The following is a 22,679-nucleotide window of genomic DNA, read 5'->3' on the forward strand; positions in this document are numbered from 1 at the left end:
ATCCATCATATCATAGACTAATTTTCACAAATGCCTAGGGTGCCTAAATGGTTTTCTTGGCTTCACTGGAGATGGCTGGTAATTATAGATTTGCTTTGTTTATGTCACCGTATTCCTATTATGTTAATATGTGTGCGCAAGTTAGTTCGTAGTTTAAAAACCATACATGCTTAAGTTACTCTACAAGAAGATATGTCAAAGAAATAATCAATCCTCCCATGTTTTCTTCCATATGCTACCTCTATAGCTTTTCTTCTTCCTTCCTAATTACAACCCTTAAATTGAATGCGTGCCTCATATCGAATTTACCGAGTATCATAATTCCTCCAGGTGGTAAAGATACCTCGAGACAAGTGCTGGGCATAGAAGCCACAGGGCATAAATCTGCAAAGAAATAAAAAGCTAACCCTTTCAAACAATATGGCTTCTCTCCCACTTACCAACTTTACATTTCCCTGTATGGCCCCGGAAGATGACTGGTTAGCCAGAGATGGGTAAGATTCCTCAAGGGAGGAACAACCTAAGACAGGCACAGTCGCAGGGGGGCCATCAGGTGAGAAATCGTAGAACAACAGTGGTGAAGCTTAGAACCTCACCCCCCTCCTCCAGTGTTGAGAGAAAGCTTATGCATCCATGGATGTTTTATTGCCCTTGTCTAGCTCGGATTAGCACATAGTCTACAGGCACACACATGATCGTCTACATTTGCTCTCTTACAACACTAAACTATGTTTTCTACCTTTATCTTGGATCTACCTACCACTTCAGCATTTTATTAAAAATAAAAATAATAATAATAAAGGGAGAAATGTGGGATCCACATATAAATCAAGTATAAAAATCAAATGAATATTCATAGTTGACCTGATTGTTTATAGTTCATAATGCGTGATCAAAATCGAAATTTTCTGTGTTGAATGCCCTTGTACTGTTCACCATGTAAGAACTTATTCACTATGTAAGAATTCGTTCACCATGTAAGAACTTGTTCGTTATGCTTCAGAAGATTGGAGACTGACGAGAACTAGGCTTGAGATGAATTAATGATTGTGCATTGAGCATTGACCCCCCTATACTGAATTTTATTGTTGTTAGCAACCATTTGATCAATAAATATGAGAGATGCCCTCTCAAAAAAAAAAAACTGAGAAAATAAAAGTACAAGCAAATAGTCAGAAACTATGAAAAGAAGGCTATGCAAAGACTCACATACGAACGGCGCTCAGCTTCAGTCTTTGAAGACGCCATTTCTCACTTTAGATTGGCAGAAACTCCAAAAGCTAGAAAACATACTGTTGACGAAAATGCAGGGGAACTGACACTGTCGTGCTGTTGGTCCAACTCTTATGAAAGAGTGAACCTGACAATATGTAACGAAATTTCATAATTAACTATCCTTTGATCCAGCAACCCCACTTGTCAGCAATTCTCTGAAGAAATGCTTCCTCAAGTATGGAGTAACATTTACATCATTTATAAAAGCAAGACTAGCAACAACCTCACTGTGTATCGATAGGAGACTTGCATAAACCAGGATGCATCCATGTGATGAAGTCTGAGACAGCTGTTAAATAATGAGGTAGATTTCCAAAAATCAATATGGAATGGTCCTCAAGATGTAATACTATGTGAAAAGGGCTAAGTGCAGAAGAGTGTGTATTTTGGTACTCCTTGTATAATAAAGGAGGAGGTTAAATTTATGAACTGCAAGCAAAATAAAATAAATACATCTTATGCCATCTGAATAATCAAGAGAGGAACTATTTCAAATGATATTTAAAATACAATAATTTAACCATATATCCCTATTAGAATAGAACTAACCACAAAAAGAACTGCCAGAAAAAAGAACTATTTTCAGAAATTATATTTTTAGTAGTGTTTTGTGTATTGTGGGAAAATGCAAATGAATGATTTTGTTGCTGCAGTTGGGAACTAGGATTTTTTTCAGGGGAGAAAGAAGATTTACGTGTTAGATGGATAAAGTTAAGTAAAACCCAGTAGTCTTGATTTCAAATAGGAAATATCACTGTGATCTGATATATTTTATTGTTAATATGTGTGTGTGTACATATTTACTAGCTCTACTGAAAAAGCCTAGAAACAGTGAGCAGTACAGTGTCTATTTACATGCTTAATCTCCAGATTGGGGTCTCTAGATATTATTTTCCACTTAAAAGAACCAGAGATCTTTGTAGAAATAGCTAATTCTGGGTCTGAGACAGGAAATATACAACATAAACATGGAAAATCTTGTCATCCCAGAAAACAAGAGAGCGGCCAAAGATTATTTGTGTCATGTCAAGGGAACCCAAGAGGCAACTTCAGAAGGCTCCCACTGAACGAATATAGGACAATTTGGGCCTTAAGAAGAAGGAGGAGGGGGAAGAAGCCTAACAAGGACTCGAGATCACCTCTGGTTCTTGCTTTTATTTCATACAAATGTAAGTAATGTTAAATTTTATGATAAATTAATACTGAGCAGTATATTAAAATAATCACAAAACAACACCATAAAAATCTGTAATTCCAGCACCCTTAGGTTACCATGGTAACACTTTGCTATAGATTGTTTTTAGAGTGTTTTGGGGCCCATATTCACATTGGTGACATTACTCTTGCATTTTTACATGAAAAAAAACTATTCCCTCTTAGATCCAAGAATATAAAAATAAAACAAATGAAAAAACCTAAGCACAAGGATCATGAAAATGATCATGTATATCAAGGTACATCAGAGTAAAATTGCTTAAAACATGTGATAAAGAGAAAAAATCTTAAAAGTAGATAGAAAAAAATGTATGTTTAGAAGAACAAATTAAAGATGCAACTGATTTCTTATTGGAAACTTGCAAGCAAAAAAACTGTCACGAAATATATTTAAATAATTCCAAGAAAAAAACTACCATATTAGAGTCTTATATGCATCAAAAGTACCCATCAAAAATATCAGAAAGCAAAACAAGTCTTTGTCAAAAATACAAAAACTGAAACAATTCATTTAGGAGAAACACTGTGAGAAATGTTTAGGAAATCCTTAAAGAAGAAAAATGATTCCAGTGGAAATCTTGAATTTTTCAATCTTTCTAAACAATAATTGAATGTTTAAAGCAAAAACAGTAACAATATAGTGTGGGATTTAAAAATATAATACACAACAACAATGCATAAACACTTGGAGAGGACAAAGGAAGTATACAATTTTAAGGTTCTCATACTATGTATGAAGTGGTATACTATTAATTAAAGGTAGACAGTGTTGAGTTAAAAATATATATTATTACTTACTACAACAAATAAACATTAAATAAAATAAGCCAACTAAGGAGATAAATTGGAATTAAAGACAGAACTCAAATCACAGAAACTTTCAGTTTTGATCATGCATCATGAACTATAAACAATCAAGTCAGATATGATTATTCATTTGATTTTTATACTTGATTCAAATAATCAAAAGAAGGTAGATAATGAGGGAAAAGGAAATAAAAAAAGAGGACAAATGAAAAACCACTAGATAGTGAACTCAAATGAAACCATATCAATCATTACATTAAATGTAAATTGTCTAAACAAAATTTCAGAGATTGTTAGATTGGATAAAAACACGAATTAAAGTGGTATAATAAAATCAGTAGTGGCTGTGGAGAAAAATGAATGCTTGTACACTGTTGGTGATACTACAAGTTGGTGGAGCTTTCTGAAAGACTGTATGGTATTTCCTCAAAAAACTTAAAAATAGTAACTATCTTTCCACAAAAAATTAAAAAATAGTAGCTATCATATTGTCCAGCAGCCCACTTCTGGGTATATATCCAAAGGAATTGAAATCAGGATCTTTAAAAGATTCAGCTGCACTCCAGTGTTTATTGCAGCATTGTTCACAATAGCCTAGATATTAACCTACATGTCTATTGACGGATAATTGTATGAAGAAAATGTGGCATGTACATACAATGGGATATTACTCAGTCTTATGAAAAGAAAGAAATCCTGCAATTTGCTAGAACATGGAGTAAAATGGGCATTATGCTAAGTGAAACCAGTCATATTTAGAAGAACAAATACTACATGATACCAGTTATATGAGGAGCCTGAAGTAGTCAAAATCATAAAGGCAGAGAGCAGAATTGTCTTTTATAGGTGCTAGAGGAAAGGAAGCAGGGCTAGTCAATTGTTACAAAGTTTTAGTTTTAAGATGAATAAGTTCTGGAGTTCTAATAAAAATCATGGCATCCATAGTTAACAATACTGTATCGTACACTTAAAATTTGCTTAGACAGTGGATCGTAAATGTTCTCACTGGAAAAAGAAAGAAAACAATTTTGTGAGATGAAGGATATTAACTAACTTTACTGTGGTAATCATTATATATATAAAATCATCACACTGTTTACCTCAAGTCTTAAGAAATTTATACATTATATTTCAATAAAGCAGGAAAAATAGTGCAATTTGGGAAAAAAAAGCAAATTTTCAGTTGTGATAAGTAAGTCCTAGAGATCTACTGGACTGAACAGTGCCTATAGTTAACACTACTGTATTTTATACTTAAAATTTTTCTGAGAGTAGATCTTAGTATGAGTGTTTTTATCACAAAAGTAATAAAACATAAAGAGGATGGGAAGAAACTTTTGGAGGTAATGGATATGTTAATGGCATAGAAAGTGTTCACAGATTTATGGATGTATAATTAGCTTCAAACTCATCAAATTGTATTAATTAAATATGTACAGCTTTTGTTTGTTGATCATACCTCAATAAAATGCTTTAAAATAAATTAAAACTCCACCTCTAACAAAAATATAGCCTGTCAAACTAAATTTGATAAAGTTATTTTAATTTTTGTCTCAAAATGATACAGCATTTAATGAATATTTTGAATACTAAACATAAAAGGAAATCTACTTATACAGCATAATGTTACAATATAGTTTAATAAAGTGGAAAATAAAGTTTATAGAAAAAATTTAAGAACAATAGTGGAAATGAAATGGGAAATTAAAAAAAAAAAAAAGAAAAACCGATGTTGGGAGCCGTAGGCCATAGAAACAATGGTCTCGCCCTTTTCACCTAGGTCTCTAGTTTCTCAAGCCTGCCCTGTTTAGGAAAGATCAATTGACCCAGTTTGCGATTAGACCGCTGGGATAGAGATTAAGCAGCTGCCATGATAACATCTCCTCCTTAGTAAAACATTCTGTCTTTTCTCAGTAATCCCCCACCCATGATCTTTTCCAGAGAACATTCTTCAGTTAGGTATCCTAGCGACCTAGATAACCCTTGCTACTTCAGCTAGGGCTGTTTCCCCCTCCTAGCTCCTATATAATCTACCTTGTAAGAATAAACCTTGAGACCTTGATCAGACTTTCGACTTGGTCTCCTTCTTTGTGTCTGGTTTGTCTCTCATCCAGGTTAACTTCCCCTCGAGCCCTTGTTGAACACCCCTCCGGCCAGGGCAAACCGAAACAATCTAGTAGTGGGCAGGACGAGTAGAAAAAGGAGCAAATGTAGATAAAAATAGAAAATACAGCAAGATGGTGGGCACAGAGCAATTTAAAGAACTATATTACATGTAAATGATCTGAGGACACCACTAAAAGGTGGATATTGCCAGGATGAACCACAAGCAAGACCCAACTCTTTGCTGTCTACAACGAATCCACTTTAAATGTAAAGACACAGATAGCTTAAAAGTAAAAGGATGGAGAAAAGATACACAACGCAAACAGTAATTAGTAAGGGAACCAAAGCAGTCATATCAGTATCTCACTGAAGACTTCAGAACAAGGAACATTACCAATGCTAAAGGGAGATACATCATAGAGGTTAAGAGCGTAATCCATCAAGAGACATAGCAATCTTAATCCATTTGACCCTCATATCCAAGCTTTAAAATACATGAAGGCAAACATTTCTTCCTATCAAATTAGATTTCCTAACTAATGTGGAAAGCTGTATACACATAAAAACCTGCACGTGAATGTTTGTAGATACTTATTATCACACACACAAGAAAACAGAAGCAACTAAGATGTCCTTCAGTAAATAAATGGAAAAATGAGTTGAGGTATGTACATGCAAGGGAATACTATGCCATGATAAAAAAAATGAGTTATTAAATCCATGCAACAAAATGGATTAATCTTAAATGCATAATGTTAAATGAAAGGGACAGTGAACGGCTACACGCTGTACACACTGTACACATACCTATACACATAAGATGTTCTGGAAAAGGAAAATCTGTAGCCACAGAAAACACATTAGTGGTTTACTAGGGATTTGTGGAGGACAAGTGGTAAACCACAAAGGGAAACTTTAATGCTAAAGAAACTGTATGGTACAAGAGTCTGAAGTTTTGTGTTAAAATTCCTAAGACTAGTAAATGTTCAAATTCTTGATTCCAATAATTTTACCTTCAAGAACTTATCCTGAAAAAGAAATTTAAAGTTTTAAAGGTGTTTTTTATACAGGTTATTTCAAGTCACACTTACTTTCAACTAGGAAAAAAATACATTTTCTACAAAGTGGGAATAAATTTTTGATTATATTTATAAATTGGAACATAATGTACCTTAAAACTCAAGTTTACAAGTTATATGTCATAATCAGGGGAAATATTCATGATTCATGTTTAGAGAAAAATAAGCATTAAAAAACTACATAAACAGGGTGATCACATATAGTAAGACAGATTTGGGAATTAAATATAAGAATATTAGACAAGTAGACATCACTTATTATATTGATGATTTGAGCCTGGATGTTTCAGAGGATGGTAATGATGACATTAGCAGAATTGGTATTTACTGTAAAGAAAATTGCAAATGTTTTAATTTTGGAGATATTAAATTTGTAGTGCACTGGTGCTCAGTGATAATTTGGAATGTTAGAATTAGAGGTATACACTTAAGGCTCTTTCTTAGAAAGGCTCTTTCTTAGTCATTTGAATGTATTAAGATTTTAAGGAGAAAAGAAATTCCAAGTAACAGATTTTAGAGATTATCTACATGAAAAGGTTAAAAGAAAGAACAAGTGTCAAGAAAGGTTACTGGGAAGTATTGGTCAAAGAGACATTAGGAGTATTCTAAACTCATGTACCTATGAAGAGATGAAGAACCAGATTAGTTCTAACCATAAATTCAAAGTGTTGCAACCTGTGGAAGAGCAGGAAGGACATTAGACAAGGGGTTAGGAGATACGTCTTTAAACTGGACAGTATGATCTGAGTGAAGCACCAATTCCTCAAGAGCTCATTCAAACTATCTAACAATTTAGAATGTTTGACCAGTTGATTTCTAGTGTCCATACCAGTATCAAAATTCTATGCAATAATTAGAACCTCTTTATCTCTTTTAATTCGGTACTTGAATGCTGAATAACCTCAGGGAGAAGAAAATAAGTGATTCACTAAACAGCAATTTTTTTCCAAAAACTTCAACCTAGAAGTTCAAATTTTTGCAAAATTACTTAAAGTCCCTTCACTAGAATCTACATTGTAAATTCAGTATTTCAATTATAAAACAACACAAATGAGGCACAAAATGGCTCCTCATCAATTTTTGACACTCCCAGTGACCCTGTTCTAAAGCTCTCCTGAAGCAGAAAGGACTAGCCAACAAAATGATTCATTGCTTTTCTTTCTACCACGTTATATTTTCTCTGACAGGTCAAAGCATTTCCATTAGTTCTGCTGCTTTGTCCATTTGTGAAATCCTCAAGGTGATACATTTTAATTCTTATGAACAAGCAAACTCTCTCCTGTAATTAGCCCTAGTGAAGGTGATTCCTACTATCAGAACTGCCATCCAGTGACATCAACTCACTAATTAGTCTCTGGCTACTGTGATGGCTTTCCTTATATCTATGTGCTGAGGAAAATGATATTTCAAAATATAAATGGTGAAGACTGAAATTGGGAAAGACATGGGTTCTCTACATTTGATTCCCATCAAGTGGATCATGAAGAATATTGTTCCTCCCAGTAGGTACAGATATCACAAGGCTAAAGATAGGAAGAATGTTGTTTTTCCTTAGCCTCCTAATTTAGCCAGAACAGAGAAAGGCAATTGGCCTCTATATTTTCAATGATCTTATTATATGCTATGTCCATTTTGCCTATTAATTACTGTCCAAATTATTAACTCTGAGAAGTGACTGATAGCCATATTTCTTTGCTAAAACCAGGATGGGTTTATTCTTTTAATTGAATATATTTTTATTTTGATACAACCTTTCATAATTACTTTTATCATTGAAATGATTTGCATTTTGGGGGATCATATTTTCAAAAGCCAGATAATTATAGAACATTAGAAGGGAGAATTCTTCCCTTTTTTTTTAAAGAAGAAATGGGGCATCTTTGCCTAAAATTGTAAAGCTATTTAGTGACAGGTAGAATTAGAACAGATATTTTCTACAACTGTGACTAATACTTCTATTAAAGTATTAAAATCTGTAAGCTATTCTATTGCTTCAGGAAATAAAGCAGGACTTCAGGCTATTTTAAAATTTGTAATTTGGATGATTCTTTTTCATAACAATAGTAATGTGAATAGCATATGAAATCAAAAGATCCTGTTTGATATATATCCTACTTCTGAAAAAAACAGAATATTCCATATATGATTACTGTCTTAGAATCTTATTACTATTATAGTAAACCTTATTTACATATATAGTAAATATATAAATAGTATATATTACTATTATAGTAAATTGTTATTGCACAAAATATTGGTTCAATGATTTGCTGGTCATACATAACATATCTCTGAGAAGCAGGGAAAGAGTTACATACTTTGGATACAGGGAAAGTGAGAAGAAGGGGGAAAAAAAACCCTAAATGTTTCCGGGAGTATGATTTTAATAAAATGATGCGATGTTCCTGTTACCTACGTCGGTGTCTTTACAGATCCCAAATTATATAACAATCACTATTATTGGTGCTACTTTAAAAAAATATTCTTGAAACATTTTTAAAGAAAATTTACATGAAATTGTTGTAGGTTAAGTTGCTGAGGCTACCCCTTGAAAACAATATTTAAATCCCTGAAGAATTCCATCCATACTTCTAGGTTGGCCAGATGAGGTTAAGTTGAAAGAAAGAATTTTCCTAATATATGTGGGTAAATATTCTATACTTGAAGCTGCAATGGAGACTAAGAAATAATGCTCACCATGTGATCCTTAGTGACATATGATTAGTTTTAATTTCTAAAGGTGTTTGAAAATTATTCATGATAATCTAGTTTAATGCTATTGAAAACAGAAGCAAGATACCTACAGTTAGGCTAAATTTCTTTTTTGCAAAATTGTGAAACAGATTTTTTTAAAGCATTTTTTTCCTTTTTTTCTACTCTGTCTCTTTTAGATTTCTGACAGCTTCAAGTACCTCCCCAGCTACTTAGGACCTGCGTTGGAATACCGCATCCAACCTTGTCTCACCTCTTTGAAGAGAGCCCATCCTAGCTACAGACATACTGAGTCTATTTCTTTCTTATTTAAAACTAAACTCTGTGATTAATCTCTTCAGAACCAGGTCTGTTTTCTTAGGAAATATGGAAGTAACAACAAAATTCTTTCTAAGCATTAATGACTACAGATGATAGGATATCGCCACCTTTTCCATTTTAGGTAAGTGAAAGCATCTTTTCAGCATCCTTATAAAGGCCATGCAACAGCATTTGTCTCCATAGTGACTTATATCTCTGATCTGGGTTTAGAGTGGGAGGGTAAAGAGAATGACAATTCTGTAAAGCCTGTGAAAGATATATTTTTGATCTGGTATAGTTTGCTGGCCTCTGTAAATAATATTCTTATATTACTTCATCCACCAGTCATAATATCCAAGATAGATGTATTAGAAAACCTAAGGTGACCTAGCACAATCTTGTGTGCATGCATTAATTTATCTTTAAATATTACAAGAAATGAAAGATTGGTCTCTGCCTGAACACATCTGCTTAATTGGAAAGTCATTCTTGTATGAATAAACTCACACCATCTTTAAGCACATAAAATTATGAGAAACAGCTATTCTGATCTGAAGCAATACATTAAGAATGTTTACATATGTTTACTCAATACAACTGATAAGAGATTTCTCACCTATATAATTGTTTAAGAAACATTTAAGTGTCTTAACATTTAATATTTGAAGATAATGCGCCCTGAAAAGCTAAATGACCTGCTCATTGTCATACAGCTGCCAGATGATCAACTGTGATATTATTCTATGTTAAATAGAAGTTTTTCCTTACTCTAATAGCATTATGTTTTCAGTACATTATAACTATATTTTATAGAAAAAGAGCCTATTTTATCAAAAAAGAAATGTGCTAGGGAGTGAAGGGAAATGAGGAACCATCTACTTATCTAGATGAACAAGGAAATGTGAATATTAGGAAATGATCTCCAGGAAGGCACATTAGAAATCTAACTGCTCTACCAACACTGCATAGAATGGTGCCCAAGGAAAAGCAGACATTTACATACTGTTAGAGTAAATGAATGAAAAAAGAATATACTCACAAAAGTAAACCATTTATATTTACAGCATTTTAATTTATTGTTTCTGTTGCTCACTATTTTGAGCTACACTAAGAAAGGCAGCTCTTGTTTGGATCAATCTGTCTAGTATATTCCTCCATGGAAATCAGGGTCTTCCCTTTTTTCTGGTCACCCAAAGAAGCCAGCGACAATGAAAAACAGAGCTTTGCAGAAGACTTATTATACAGATGATTTTTGTGATGATTTTTCTCACATAATTGGGATATCTGTCTTATTCTTAAAGTACCAGAAAGTCTTCTTTGCTCACAAATGCCTCCTGCCACCATTTCTGCTGCGGCTCCAGAAGGTCTCTCTGGGAGCCTCATTCCCTGTGCTTAAGGATTTTCTCTTTCTGATGGGGAACAAATAAATCCTTGTTAGTTGGTCTTGCTGGGTATTATTTTCTTTCCTGCATCTAGGAATTCGAGGCAGTATTTATGATGAGGAGTCTAAGAATCAGGGTGTTTCCCAGGGGGGATAGGCCAAAGTGGGCGCATGGATTTAACTTGAAAACAACAGGCTCCTGAGAAATAAGAAGGGGAGAAATACACCGAAGGGAATGTATTCGCTCTTCAAAGGCAAACTTGTTCCAGGTATGATTTTACCTGTGGCTGCTCTGACTTCAGACTCTGTTGTCACCTGTTATGAAAATCCTGGAGTCATAGTTTTGATATAATTTATAATGATATATGAATTAATTCTTGGGAAGGTTTTCTAGAGAATAGGAGATCTGAAATACAGGGGTGAGTCTCTGAATTTGATTCCTGGAAGTTAAAATTATTCATCCCATGACCAGTCATTATATGTAAATCCTTCAGTGAAACTCAAGGAGTCACAGAACAATTGAAAATTATGATCTGAGAAAACATTACTTTAAAAAATTGCAGATGATTTGAAATGAACAAAATAAAAGACACTGTCTCCCAAGAAGTGATTTAGATGTAGATGAAATCTTCAAAAGCAGAGATCCTTTATATTTCATCTTTTATTTTTCTTATTCACCACAAAACTTTTCTAAGCTTTAGAGAGCTTATAAAAGTAAAGATAAAAGGAAGTTTTGATAAATGAGAATATAGAATAACTGAGTAGAAAAAATTTTTTTCATGGTCTGAATTCCTTACTATGAATACTCGAATTGTAAACTATATATTATAAACTATAATTTTTAAAAGCCCCACCAAGTCAAATAATGTATAATCATAATTCAAAAACAAGTTTATGGTTCTTAACATCAATAGCTGAGTTTAAAGAAGCTTAATAATTTCAGAATATTGCAAGGAATGTCTCTGTAGATTCTTAGACTAGATTTCCATAATAGCAAAGAAAACATTTCAGATATTGAATTTCATTTGTAAATAAGTTGATAACATCCCCTAATGCATATAATTGGATATACCAATGAGTTGAACATCTCCTCAACACCTCTACACTCCATCTTTCATTAGTGGTGTTGTTATGATGTCAATATAATGTTTAATAATGAATGAAAGCTCAGACACATGAATATAAGTAGAAATTAGAACCCTTAAGGAATGAAGTGGAATTGGAAAATCAAACCCAGGTTCAGTTTATTGACTGATCTCTGATTTTCTTCTATTCAGGTAACTGAAGATAAGTTTCTTCCAAAGTTAATGAATGAGACAAATCACACTCGGGTGACAGAATTTGTGTTGCTGGGACTCTCTAGTTCCAAGGAGCTACAACCTTTGCTGTTTGTCATATTTTCTCTGCTCTACCTAGCAATACTGCTGGGAAACTTTCTCATTATCCTCACTGTGACCTCAGATTTGCGCCTTCATACCCCAATGTATTTTCTGCTTGCAAACCTCTCTTTTATAGATATATGTGTTGCCTCTTTTGCTACCCCAAAAATGATTGCAGACTTGTTGTTTGAGCACAAGACTATTTCTTTTGAAGCCTGCTTGGCCCAGATTTTCTTTGTTCACCTTTTCACTGGCAGTGAAATGGTGCTCCTTGTATCCATGGCTTATGACCGGTATGTCGCTATATGCAAACCTCTCCACTACATGACAATCATGAGCCGCCGTGTATGCATTATTCTTGTCCTCATCTCCTGGTTTGTGGGCTTCGTCCATACTACTAGCCAGTTGGCGTTTACTGTTAACTTGCCTTTTTGTGGCCCTAATCAGGTAGACAGTTTCTTCTGTGACCTTCCTCTAGTGACCAAGCTGGCCTGTATAGACACATACGTTGTCAGTCTACTAATTGTTGCAGACAGTGGCTTTCTTTCTATGAGTTCCTTTCTCCTCTTGGTTGTCTCCTACACTGTGATACTCATCACAGTTAGGACTCGCTCCTCTGCTAGCATGGCAAAGGCCCGCTCCACACTGACTGCTCATATCACTGTGGTTATATTGTTCTTTGGACCATGTATCTTCATATATGTGTGGCCCTTCAGCAGTTATTCGATTGACAAAGTTCTTGCTGTGTTCTACACTATCTTTACTCCCATTTTAAACCCAGTTATCTACACTCTAAGAAACAAAGAAGTGAAGGCAGCTATGTCCAAACTGAAGAGTCGGTATCTGAAGGCAGGCCAGGTTTCTGCAGCCATAAGAAATGTTCTTTTTTTGGAAACAAAGTAAACTTGACTCTTACCACTGTAGCCATGTCTCCAGCCAGTTATAAATGGAATCACTGTGATGTTAAAGCAAATCATTTTGACCAATAGAAATAGTTGATTAACTTGAATTAAAAGTTAATGATGATACTGTGTTGTATACTTGAAACTAATATAAGATTGTATATTAACTATACTTCAATACAAAAACTCATAAGCAAACAATAAAAATTAATGGTGATAACAGAAAGGAATAATGAATTTTAGGAATTTTAATTTTATCTTCCTTTTTGATGTCCTTTTGACTTCCTTTCTCCCTTAGTTTTTATAATTTAAACTCATTTCAAGATAAAGGTTTTTAAGTCAATGGCACAGAATTGAATAAAAGTGGCAAGAGTGGGCAGTCTTGTCTTGTTCCTGATCTTAGAGGAAAGGTTTTCAGAATTTCATAACCGAGCTTGATATTAGGTATGGGTTTGTCATACTTAGTATTACTAGGTTGTGGTACATTCCTTCCATGCCTAATTTTTAGAGTTTTTATCATAAAATACGCTGAATTTTGTCAAATGCTTTTCTACACCTATTGAGATACTCATATGATTTCTCTTATACTATTAATGTAACATATCACATTTGTTGAATTGCATATGTTGAACCATCTTGCATCCTCAAAAACTGTCCCACTTGATCATGGTATATGATTTTTAATACACTGCTGAAATATTTCTGCCAGTATTTTATTAAACATATTTACATCTATGTTCACCTGGGATATTGGCCTATACTTTTCTATTTTTGTCTTGTCCTTGTATGACTTTGATATCAAGGTAATGCTGTCCCCATCATATAAGTTTTGAAGTGTTACTTTTTCCAGTTTTTTTAAAGAGTTTGACAAGTAATGACATTAACTTTTCTTTAAGTATTTGGTAGAATTCAGTAGTGAAGCCATCCTGTTCTGGACTTTGTTTCTTTGGAGATACCAGATTCATGATTAATGATTCAGTTATTTATAGGTCTATTCAGATTTTCTATTTCTTCAAGATTCAGCCTTCATAGGTTCTGTGTTTCTAGGAATTGATCCATTTCTCCTAGGTTATACATTTTGTTGGAGTTTAATCATTCATAATAGGTTTAATGAACCTTCATGTTCCTGTGGACCATGTAATGTCCCTTCATTCATTTCTGATTTTGAGTTTTTTCTTTTTGCCAATTCTATCTTTTCAAAAAACAGCCCTTAGTTTTGTTGATCTTTTGCATTATTTTTCTTGTCTCTTTTTCATTCATTTCTGCTCTGATCTCTGTCATTTCCTTCTTTCTGCTAACTTTGGGCTCACTTTCTTCTTTTTTTCTAGTTTTGAGTTTTACTTACATGAGCTCTTTGTTTTTCCTTAATTAGCACTAGAAACTTCCTTCTAGAACTACTTTTGCTGAATCCTGTAAATTTGGGGATGTGTTCCCCTTTTTGTTTGTCTCAAGATATTTTTTTGATTTTCCTTTTGATTTTTTTTTTCACCCTATGGTTGTTCAAGAATCATGTTATTTACTTTACACACATTGTGAATTTTCCAGATTTCCTACTGTTACTTGTATCTACTTTCATGCCATTGTGGTCAGAAAAGATACTTGCTATGACTTCAATCTTCTCAAATTTGATAAGACTTGTTTAGTGACCTAACATATACTCTATTTCTGAGGTATATTCTGTGTGATCTTAAGAATCTGTATTATACAGCTCTTGGGTGAAATGTTCTGTGTATGTATGTTAGGTCCATTTGATCTAAAGTATACTTCAAGTCCATTATTTCCTTATTGATTTTATGTCTGGATGATCCATTGTTGAAAGTGGATTATTGGGTCTCCTTTTATTACTTCATTGCTCCCTATTTCTGCCTTCAGATCTGGTAATGGTTGCTTAATATATTTAGGTTCTCCAAGGGAGGGTGTAAATACATTTTTATTTGTTATATCCTCTGGATGAATTGATCCCTTTGTCATTATTAATAACCTTCTTTGTATCCTGTGACAGTTTTGACTTAAAGTCTATTTTATTCTGATATAGTTATAATTACCTCTCCTCTTTTAGTCACCACTTGCATGGAACATCTTTTTCCATCCCTTGACTTTCAGCCTAAGGGTGTCCTAAGTCTATGTGAGTTTGTTTTAAGTAGCATATAGTATGAGCTTGTTTTTTTTATCCATTCAGCTTTATATGTCTCTTGTTTGGAGAACTTAATCTATTTACAGATAAAGGTCTTATAGGTAAGAACTTGACATTTTGTGAATTTTTCTGTTCTCTTTCATACTTTTCTTCCTCTCTTATTCTTTCTTATTTGATTTGATGATTTTTTTGATACTGAAATACTTTGACTCCTTTCTCTTTCTCTTTTGTGTATCTACTCTAGGTTTTTTCTTAGTGGTTACCACATGGCTTACATAAACACTCTTATAGCGACACAACCTATTTTAAGCTAATAATGACCTAACTTTGATCACATAAAAAAACTCTACACTTTTACTTCTTCCTCCCCAACTTTTTATGTTATTGATTTCACACTTTACCTATTTTTATATTGTACAGCCATTAACAACTTATTGTAACTAGAGGTATTTTTTATACTTTGGTCTTTTAAGTTTCTATTCAATGTAAAAGTGATTTATGTATCACAATTACTGAATCAGAGTGTCTTGAATTTGAGTAAACACTTATCTTTACCAGTGAGTTTTTTACTTTCTTATGTTTTCACATTGCTAATTTGTATCCTTTTTTCTTACTTGAAGAGCTCCCTTTAGAATTTCTTATAAGACAGGTTTAGTGTTGATGATGTCCTCAGCTTTTGTTTGCTTGGAGTCTTTAAATTCTGAAAGAAAGCTTTGTTGGATACAGTATTTTTGGTTGACAGTTTTACTCTCCCTCTCAGTATATGTCATCCATTCTCTGCTGGCCTGCAAGTTTCTACAGAGGAAGGAAGTTTCTAGTTGCTTTATGGGGATTCCTTTGTATGTATTGAGTCTTTTTTTCTTGCTATTTTCTTTGATTTTTGACAATTTGATTATAATGTGTCTCATTATACTCATTGCACCTATTTGGGGGTATTTGGACATTATGGACAAGAATGTTCATATTCACCCCCAGATTTGGGGCATTTCCTGCCATTATTTCTTTAAAAAAGCTTTCTTCTCCTTTCCCCTACTGTGCTCCTCCTGGGATTGTCATAATTTGAATACTGATTGGGTGACTGGCATCCTATATGTCATGGAGTTTTCTTCACTCTCTTCCACCTCTTTTCTAGTTTTTGTTGTTCCTTTACCTGGATAATTTCAAATAACTTGTCTTCAATTTTGGTGATTCTTTCTTTGTTGCAACCAAATCTGATGTTTATGCCTTTTCTGGAAATTTTCAGATTCTTCACTGTCATTTTCAGCTTCAGACTTTATTTTTGGTTCTGCCACTGAGGCATGGGCCTGTTGTCTTAAAACAGCCCTCTTTGGTTTTGAGCTCTGCCAGGGATTCACAGACTGGGTCCCAGACTTCCTTAAAGGCATTCTTGTCTATGCATGGCTACTAACTATTTGTTTCTGTGGGAGAATGTGAGCTGAGGACTTGTATCCAACCATCTTGCTGATGTCACTCCATTCCACATTTACTTCTTTGTTCAAACTTATTCAAATTAATTTTGGGATTGTCAACCTACACCCCCATGTAAAACAAATTTACCAACTATAGTACATTGTTAATGTACAATTTTGTTTGGCTTTAACCTTAACTTTCCAGTTTAAATTCGAATTTAAAGGCAGTTTAGTTGGTTGTAAGAATGCTCAATTGGTTCTACCATCTGTGGTTTAATAAAACCAATCTACTCCTTCAGCATAATGGTTCTTTAAATACTTGAAGATGCTCTCATTTCTTCTTCATGAAAAATATTCTGTGTCCTTGACAAATACATCAGCAGCCTTAAACCATAAGGCTCGGTTACATAGGGCACCTCTCTCCCCTTTCCTCCCTCCCTGAAAGATTTGTTTTTCAGGAAGGATGACCTTACAAACTGGTTGATGTTTTGATTGCTTGCTTGTTTATCTTTGCCATTATAGTTAAGTCTGCATGATTTATATGTCTCTGTATTTTAACAATGTATAGATTCACATATCCACCATTCTCATACCATGTAGTATGGTAAGAGAATCATTTTTAATGTAAAGCATTCAAGAAATAAAGAAAAGAATAGGAAACATTTTGAAATAATATCCTAAATTCACTCCCATAGATGACAAACACTGGTATTTCACCATAGCTGCCCTTGACTTTTATAAATAAATATACATAATACTACTTATCCAGTTAAAGCAATTTAATATACTTCTTGACCTCTTCTCTTATGTTCCCTTCAAATACTGCTTAGAATTTGGCACCTGGGTCTTTTGGAACTTTAATTTTATAATGTATATCCATATTATTTCGATGTATGAAAATGAATTCATATTAACTGCATTGTTCTTCCAATTATTTTCTCCTCAATATTACATTTTTAAAACTAAATGTTCACACATAAATTCTAATTTAACTTTAACCATTGAATAGTATTGCATTGCATTAAAATATTATAATTTGTTTCTCCATTTTCTAATTTATAGACATTTAGTTTGTACTATTTCTCTTTTTAAAAATATTGTACTAAACATTCTGCATGTATCCTTGTGTGTTAAACTTTTACTAGATTATATATAGAAAACTGAGTTAGCTAAGTGATACAGAACCTCATTTTATATTTCTTTAAAAATAGCTTTTTAGGATTTACATAAGAACCTCTGGAGACAGTAATGCAGCACCTACAAAATATTGTATAAATTATGGTTTAAGGCTGCTGATGTATTTGTCAAGGACACAGAATATTTTTCATGAAGAAGAAATGAGAGCATCTTCAAGTATTTAAAGAACCATTATGCTGAAGGAGTAGATTGGTTTTATTAAACCACAGATGGTAGAACCAATTGATCATTCTTACAACCAACTAAACTGCCTTGTGAAGTAGTAGGTTACTTATGACTAGAGAAAACCTCCCTGAGGCTTGGGAAATATTTATAAGAATGAATGATGGCTTCAATGACAGTCATAAAATCGGGGGTCAAAAATTTACTGACTAGGAGCTTGAGTGGTAATCAAATATTATGCTTTTACATGCACCACTACGTGGTAAACGCTTTTCTTTTCCCATTCCTGGAAAAATTATGTAAAATGTAATTACCCCCATGGCAGGGTAACACAAAGATCTCTAAAGGATAATTTATCATTTCTCACATGAGGTCAGTTTCCTGGCTTCAGGGTAGAAGGTTTTATATATATTCTCTTTTCTTAGGATACTGCAATTGTATGGTACAGGGAAAGAGGGCAGAGCCTTCAGTATTTGACGACAGAACCTGAGGGACTTAGCACACTTTTGTTTAGGACTAAATTAAAATGAATCATGTCAAGAGTATATTGAAAATGTATTCTTTATGAAAATGCACAATGAATGGAAGTTTAAAAGAGTGAAATAAGGATTAGAGGAATTACAAGAATGTGTAAGTATTATAAGTGCATTTTAAAAATGTTTGCTTAAAACAGAAAAATAATGAGCGAGCTGTTTAAAATTATAAAATTAACAACTCAATTCAGCAAAAGGGAAGTCATTGTTTTGTCATATTGGAAACTCCATCTGGAAGAAGTAAATCCCTATTTTCCTCTTCTCTGTCTGTATGATGTATGACTGCCCCACTGCATTGGCTTAGTTTTAATTATAATTAAATAGGATCTGAATCTCATGAACAGAAGGAAGTATGTTGCAACCATTTTCTATCCCTTCTCCGCTATTATGTTTTCTATTCAGAGAATATTTAGACACTTGTTATGTCTGTATTTATTGACTAGGAAAGTTTGGCTCGAATGAAGACAGGAATTGCTGTGCAGTGCAGAGTAATGATCAGTTAGTTGTCCTTCAATGCTTTTTGTCTCTAGTCTTACAGGAAAGCAAGTCCTGTGAGAAAAATTATAAACAAGAAGAATTATAATTAAAATATAATTGTTTTAGTGACAAATGTTAATATAATATTAATTCCCTGAGTATTAAACTTCATCTCAAACCAGAAGGGAGAAAAATCTTTTGATATAACTTGTTACCTAAAAAGATCTTTATGTCTTAAATATACTTGCAATGAGAAAGTATATAGATTTGACCTTTGAACAATGCAGGGATTAGGGCTGCTGACCCTCCATGAAGTCAAAAATCTGTGTATAATTTTTGACTCCCAAAAGTAACTAGTAATAGCTTACTGTTGACCGGAAGACTTACTGATAACATAACTGTTGGTTGACACATCAATTTGTACATGTCTTATATGCTTTATTCTTACAATAAAAAAAAATGAGAGGAAGAAATGTTTTCAAATTGTTGTAAATCTCCAAAAAATCTGTCAATATATTTATTGAAAAAAATCTGTGTGAAAGTGGACTATAGAGTTCAAACCCATGTTGCTCAAAGGCCAACTATAATTCATTAACCAAGAACACATTGAACATTCTAAAGATAGTCTAAGGACTTCTGAATGACTTTTCCAAAGTCCACATTTTCCCATTATATAACTTCCTCTGCATTTTGAATTTGAGAAATAAAAACAGCCTTGGAGATTATCTAGCTCTATTTTCTAAGCTAATAATTGGAATAATATTATGCATTCTTACTAAGAATTGCCTATATTAATTATTAAGAAGAAAATGAAATATTATATTGTCCCAGTCTGTAACATTAGTATTAATAGTGGGGAAGTTGATGTGGAGAGGATAGTCTAGTTATTTGCTTTATTTTGAAAAATGAAAATTGACAATCCTATTTTTAATAGATATGAATTGATGGAATTTGTATGAAATCAGGCAATTTTCAAAAGCAATTTTTAGAGATAAGGCAATCTGCACAATAGAATCATAGCATAACATTAAAACCTCAGGCTTTCCTTCTCTCTCCATTTACCCAAACATTTCTTCCATCTAAGTGTCTATTATGTCTCCCACACATATATATCATCACTTATACTAATTACTACACTCCACTGATGTCAAATCCCGTTAGGTTCTAATCATTGTGAAGGATTTCTTTCTGTCTGGTTCTGAAGATTATGAAGGGTTGCACTGAAGGCTGGAAAGACTTAGATTCTCTCCTTTGCCCTTTACTCAATGGCTCTTGCACCATTTCATTTCACTTGGGAAGTGCAGATATTGTTAAGGCATGGGGCGAGGAGGCAGCTCTGCTTTCCTAGGCTCTTGATGCAGCTGGAGGAGACAGCAGAGAGAGGCTATTGCTCTCTACTTTCCTTTTCTCTTCTGATTCTGTACACATTTCTTCTATTAATAATTGTCCAAATATCTGGCCCTGCACAGTCATTGATCCCTGAGATGTTTTTGATAAACTAGGATTATTTTATCTCTTAGATTGTATATACTGTTTCCATCAGTGAACCAGTTGCATTATATTTACATTTAAATGATTTGCTCTTTTGAAATTGTATTTCAGAAAGCCAGAGAACCATAGACTATTATCATTTGAGAGGGAGAATTTAAACCCAATCCTTTTTTAAAAAAATAAGAAAGAAAAGAGCGAGAAACTGAGCTCCCAAGAGGTTGCAAAATTTGCCTAAAATTTGGTAAACTATTTAGTAAGAAGGAGAAGCAGAACCAAGGTTTTCTAGATTCCAGGGTAATGTTCTCCCTATAGCACATGACACCTTTGGACACCATTCCTTCATTTAAAGTTCAGGTCATTTTAGAACTTAAAATTTAGAATGGTCTGTTATTTAAGTAGAGCTTATTAGGTATGCAATAGTTATAACTATTAGATATAGTTATTAGATATAAAATAATAAAATTAAAAATCACCTGCTGTATACCTAATTATGAAACAAAGTATACCCTTTATATGATGTCTGTCTTGAAGACTCTTTTCATTTACATGGTTAAATCCATTATGTTATTATGGGATAAAATGTCTGATTCAAGTACATGATGATCATACATAACACATCTGTGAGGGGAGAAAAATTAAAATGCACTTTAAAAGGAATAAGAAAGGAAAAAGCCTAAAATTTTTCTAAGCATTATTTTGAGAAAATGACTGCATTTCATGCCACTTCAGGAACTTTACACAGCCTAAATTACATGACAATGACTTTCATCAGTTGAACTTTCTAAAACATATTTCGGAATGGTTTTGATTAATATTTCTATCTAAAACTTTCTCTGATCAGGAAAATAAGTCTTATATAAGAGAGTTACAGCTGAATTTCTAGTTTACACCTTGAGATCACTGACATAACTGAATAATTCCACTCATACTTCTGGAGGTTTAGTTGCAAGGCCACCCTATCCCTAGGATATGTGGCTGCAATATAGGTTGGGAATCAGTCCTCTGTATGTGACCTTTAGTACGTATCATTCATTTTGAGAGGTTCCACACATTATTGTTGATTGCCAACATATTTCCTTGGTTACTGTTATCACAAACACAAGCAATGCAGCCAAAGTGAATTTACTCTCTATGCACCATTTGCAAAATGTATTTTTAGTGCTGTCCCATGTCCTAGAAGACAAGCCCATCACAGGAAAAGATACCCTGTGCCTATTTCCTTCTTGAGAAGTAAACCTGTTTATGGCTTATCTCCTCAGGGCTAGGTGACTAGGGTTTTTGGTACCTCAGAGCTGACAGTTAAACCCATTCCAAGCCTTAACGATCACAGACTACTAAAGAATGTGTGCACATACTTCACTTTATCTTAAATAACAGACAGCGTTTTGCTGGTCTCTTTCTGAAGCTCACTCAGCAGCACTGGTCTCTAGGGCACAGTGACTGTAAGGGAGATGAAGGGAGGTAGGGATGGAGGCAGCAGACAGTGAAAGAAAGCTTTTGAAGGCTCTAACTTAGAACCGGTAGAGTTTAGAGATATCTGCAAATCATACTCATACCTACTTTATTTTACCCCGTGGGCATACTGTTTCAGAGATAGAAGTGTTGGGGAAGAGACTGATATTACAGGATTTAGGCATAGGAAGGACCTGTACATCATCTAGCAAAATCCATGATTGCATGAATTCACCCTAAAATATTACAAAAAAATGAAAAATTGGGTTTCCTTCAGCCCATCTAGTGGTAAGAACTCACTCTTGTGTAAGTCAGACAATACCATCTTTGAACAGGCTTTGTTAACAGAAACAAAATACTCTGATCTAAAATAATACATTATTAAGAATGATTATATACGTGTAGTCATGATAATTGATTCAAAATTCATCACTTATGTAAACTTCATTAAACACATTCAGTGTCTCTTTGAGGGTAATATTATTCTCAATATTTTGTATGTGAGAACCATTAGCCCCTGAAGGGTGGAATGAGTTCGCCAGTGCTATACAGCTGCCTGATGACTGCCTGTGATTTTAATGTAGAATATTTTTCCCAATAGTATTGATTTCATTATAGTATAGTACTTTATTGTGTATAAAAACTCCTTTTATTAAATGATAAAATTA

At 33.6% G+C, this 22,679-nt stretch overlaps 1 protein-coding gene across 1 annotated transcript; it reads left to right on the forward strand.

Moving 5' to 3' along the window:
• Positions 1–12,128: 12,128 nt before the first annotated feature.
• Positions 12,129–13,157, forward strand: LOC108404339 (olfactory receptor 4K15). The gene has a single exon (XM_037015832.1). It carries the CDS (start codon positions 12,183–12,185, stop codon positions 13,155–13,157), a length of 975 nt encoding a protein of 324 aa, XP_036871727.1. The 5' UTR covers positions 12,129–12,182.
• The last annotated feature ends 9,522 nt before the right edge of the window (positions 13,158–22,679 follow it).

This window comes from Manis javanica, chromosome 8 (assembly GCF_040802235.1).
Source record: "Manis javanica isolate MJ-LG chromosome 8, MJ_LKY, whole genome shotgun sequence".
Classification (NCBI taxonomy): Eukaryota; Metazoa; Chordata; class Mammalia; order Pholidota; family Manidae; genus Manis; species Manis javanica.

Coding starts and splice junctions, on each gene's coding strand:
- LOC108404339 (XM_037015832.1), top strand. CDS start 12,183: ATGAATGAGACAAATCACACTCGGGTGACAGAATTTGTGTTGCTGGGA.